Genomic DNA, 2874 nt, shown 5'->3' with positions numbered 1-2874 from the left:
TATATATATATATATATATATTGTGTGTGTGTTCATGTATATATAGTGTGTATGATGTATGTCATATTGTGTATAATTGTACGTATGTATGTATGTTTATGTACTCTATCTAGCTATCTATATACAACATTTTCGAAATATTAATCGCTCACGTTGGCTGAATGCCACATTTTAAGAGAGAAACGGGCTATAAGTCAGTTGTTTGACTGCCACTTTAATATATTGACCTCATAACGATGATAAACAAAGTTAACCTTGGTGAAATTCGAACTCAGAACGTAAAGGGACCTACCAGATAAAAGACATTTAGTCGGACGCTCCATAGAAAGATGGAGAAAATTGTTGAATTTGTACGTAAACAACGGCCTTTAATGAGGCAGAAAGGACCACAAAGAAACGACGTTGCATTCACCCATTTAATGATTAAATCATCGTAATATAAGTGACTACAAACCTTAATTATAATTAAACTGAGTTAATTGCCGTTTTATGATGGATTTTCTACAGACATAAAGCAACGCACCTTGGAATTTTTATAGACATTTCTGGGATTCCACAGATATGTAGTGTATGTAATAATTTACGAGTCTCTGACGGTGCCTGTAGTTACTAAGACTAATTAAACTAACTTAATTATCGTTATGTAATAGATATTATAAACAAGAAAACAACACTTTATTGGGGAGACATTAGGGGGAACCCAGCATGTCGTTTCTATGTAGTACCCACCGTTTTTTTTTACAGAGAGGTACTGAAAAGTTCCGTGATTGTATTCAACATATCCCCCCTCTCAGATTCACATACTTTTAGCAGCACTCCTTCAGTTTTTCTAAGCCCTGTAAAAGAACTCGGAAGGTTGGGCCTCCAATCAGGCACCCTTAAAGCCAGGAACTTTTCAACACCCCCTCATAAAAAGAGTTGGTCGTTGTTTACTTAGGTTATTGACACGTCTACCGAAAGATTAGTAAAGTTAGTTCTAGCGCATTAATTATAGAGAAGGTCAACGTTCTAATTATTGTATTTACTTGTGTAGGTCATACCCCAAGTTTAAGGGTAAAATTTCTGTACTAACACCCGCACGATTTTCACTTAGGAAAAAAAAAAAATCGAATTTTTTGCGTGGAATAGGAAAAAAGTGGGGAGGGGATTCCCCCATCCCGGAATGATTGGACATTTTTTTTCGTTGAATGAATTCCTGTGACCTCTTAAAAAAGGTGGGGAGCCCCCGCTTTTTCCGAACCAAAATAAAGGATTTGCAACATATTAGAGGGCGGGGTACTTTATACCATGCCAAAAAATCCGATTTTTTTTTTTTTATTAGTGAAAATCGTGCGGGTGAAAAGATCAGTGGGGGTGAAATTTCCAAGGCATCCACGTCATCCCACCCCGTTTTTCGGACCCCCCAAAAGGGTTTTATAGCATATTAGGAGGTCACAGGAATTCATTCAATGAAGGAAAAAAAACAAATTTCTAATGATTCTGGGATGCAGGGGTCCCCCCCTCTTCACCCCCTCCTCCATTTCTGAACCAAAATAAGGGATTTGCAGCGTATTAGGGGGTCATTGTACTTGATTCCATGCCAAAAAATCTGAGTTTTTTTTTTTTCTTAATGAAAATCGTGTGGGTGTTAATACAGAGATTCACCTGTTATTCACCCACATTCAACCTTCCCTCATGACATAAAAAGGCAAGGATGAAAAAGTGAATGATGTCGTCTCCTCACACCGACACTCTGTAGACCAATACCAAAGGATTACCATTTTAGCTCTACCCCTTAGTTTTGCTGTTAAAACCAAGTTTAAAATAATTCAGTTAAATTACGATATGTAATTAGTTGTTTGAGTAGGGAGGGCACCAGTGTTTTGGTCTCTCCCATCCCCACCACATAAGTATTATTACATTTAATTTTCTTCATTAAATATAAAGGCAGTAGCTTAACTATTATATTTTTGTGCTGAGGGCGTCTCTAGGGTTTTACTCCCTAAGTCAATGTTGAAAAATTAACTGTTTTGGATAAATATTTATTTTTTTCAGTTCAATACAATGTCAATTATTTGAGTACGGTTGAGTACATGGAGGGGAAAAAGAAATCAATAGAATTGATTTCTGTTATTGGTGGTGATGGTAGTGTTAGGGTGAAATTCTAATGGAAACGCTATATAACCTGATGTAGCAAGCAAGGAAATGTGGACATTAAAGTGACTTTGTATCTGTCTGTCTGTCTCTATCTGTCTGAAAAGGTGGAGGAGTCACAGACTTGCAACATAGAAGATAACTGGAGGTTCTTACGAGACAACTTAGTGAGAGTCTCAGACCAAATTTGTGGGTGGTGCAAAGTCCCAACCAGACTTAGATGGACATGGTGGTGGAACAATGTAGTTAACATGGCCATTAGAGCAAAGAAACAGCTTGGAAGGACTGGAAGGGTGGCAGTAGCAAGGAGCTATATCTGGCATCCAGAAGGGAAGCAGGTATACTCAGCCAGGGGTGAAGCAGAAAGGAAGAAGTTTGCCAATGATCTGAAGCATGAGGACGAGCGGCTTGTGCCAGAAAAAATTGTGATGTTGGAGAGAAGTGTGTTCGCATGGATGATGGTTCACTTGCAGTTTGTGACCCTGCAAAGAAAGTGGTGTGGAAGTGCTACTATGGGAGGCTACTAAATGTAGAGAACTCATGTTTGTTTGTTTTTTTCTGTCAAAGTTGACAAAAAAAGAAAAAAAAAAAGACAAAATAAAACAACAACAAAAAACAAAGAAAATTTTAAAAATCTGTCTCTATTAGTGTGCTGTGATGGAAAATGTAATATTTTTTTCAGTGAAGGGTATTTCTCCAAATCTTAGGTTTCACTCCCTTCCTTCCTTCATGAATTATGAT

At 37.5% G+C, this 2874-nt stretch overlaps 1 protein-coding gene across 1 annotated transcript in view; it reads left to right on the top strand.

The window, feature by feature from the left end:
- Positions 1 to 329: 329 nt before the first annotated feature.
- LOC106874444 (lys-63-specific deubiquitinase BRCC36) overlaps positions 330 to 2874 on the top strand; it is a 17802-nt gene continuing 15257 nt past the window's right edge. The window contains exon 1 of the mRNA XM_014922180.2: positions 330 to 433. Coding sequence (XP_014777666.2) covers positions 330 to 433 — 104 coding nt within the window. The remainder of the gene's footprint in view (positions 434 to 2874) is intronic.

The sequence above is a fragment of the Octopus bimaculoides genome, chromosome 24, assembly GCF_001194135.2.
Source record: "Octopus bimaculoides isolate UCB-OBI-ISO-001 chromosome 24, ASM119413v2, whole genome shotgun sequence".
NCBI lineage: Eukaryota > Metazoa > Mollusca > Cephalopoda > Octopoda > Octopodidae > Octopus > Octopus bimaculoides.
Note: the sequence above shows the minus strand (reverse complement) of the source record. Positions and strands in the feature narration are given on the sequence as shown.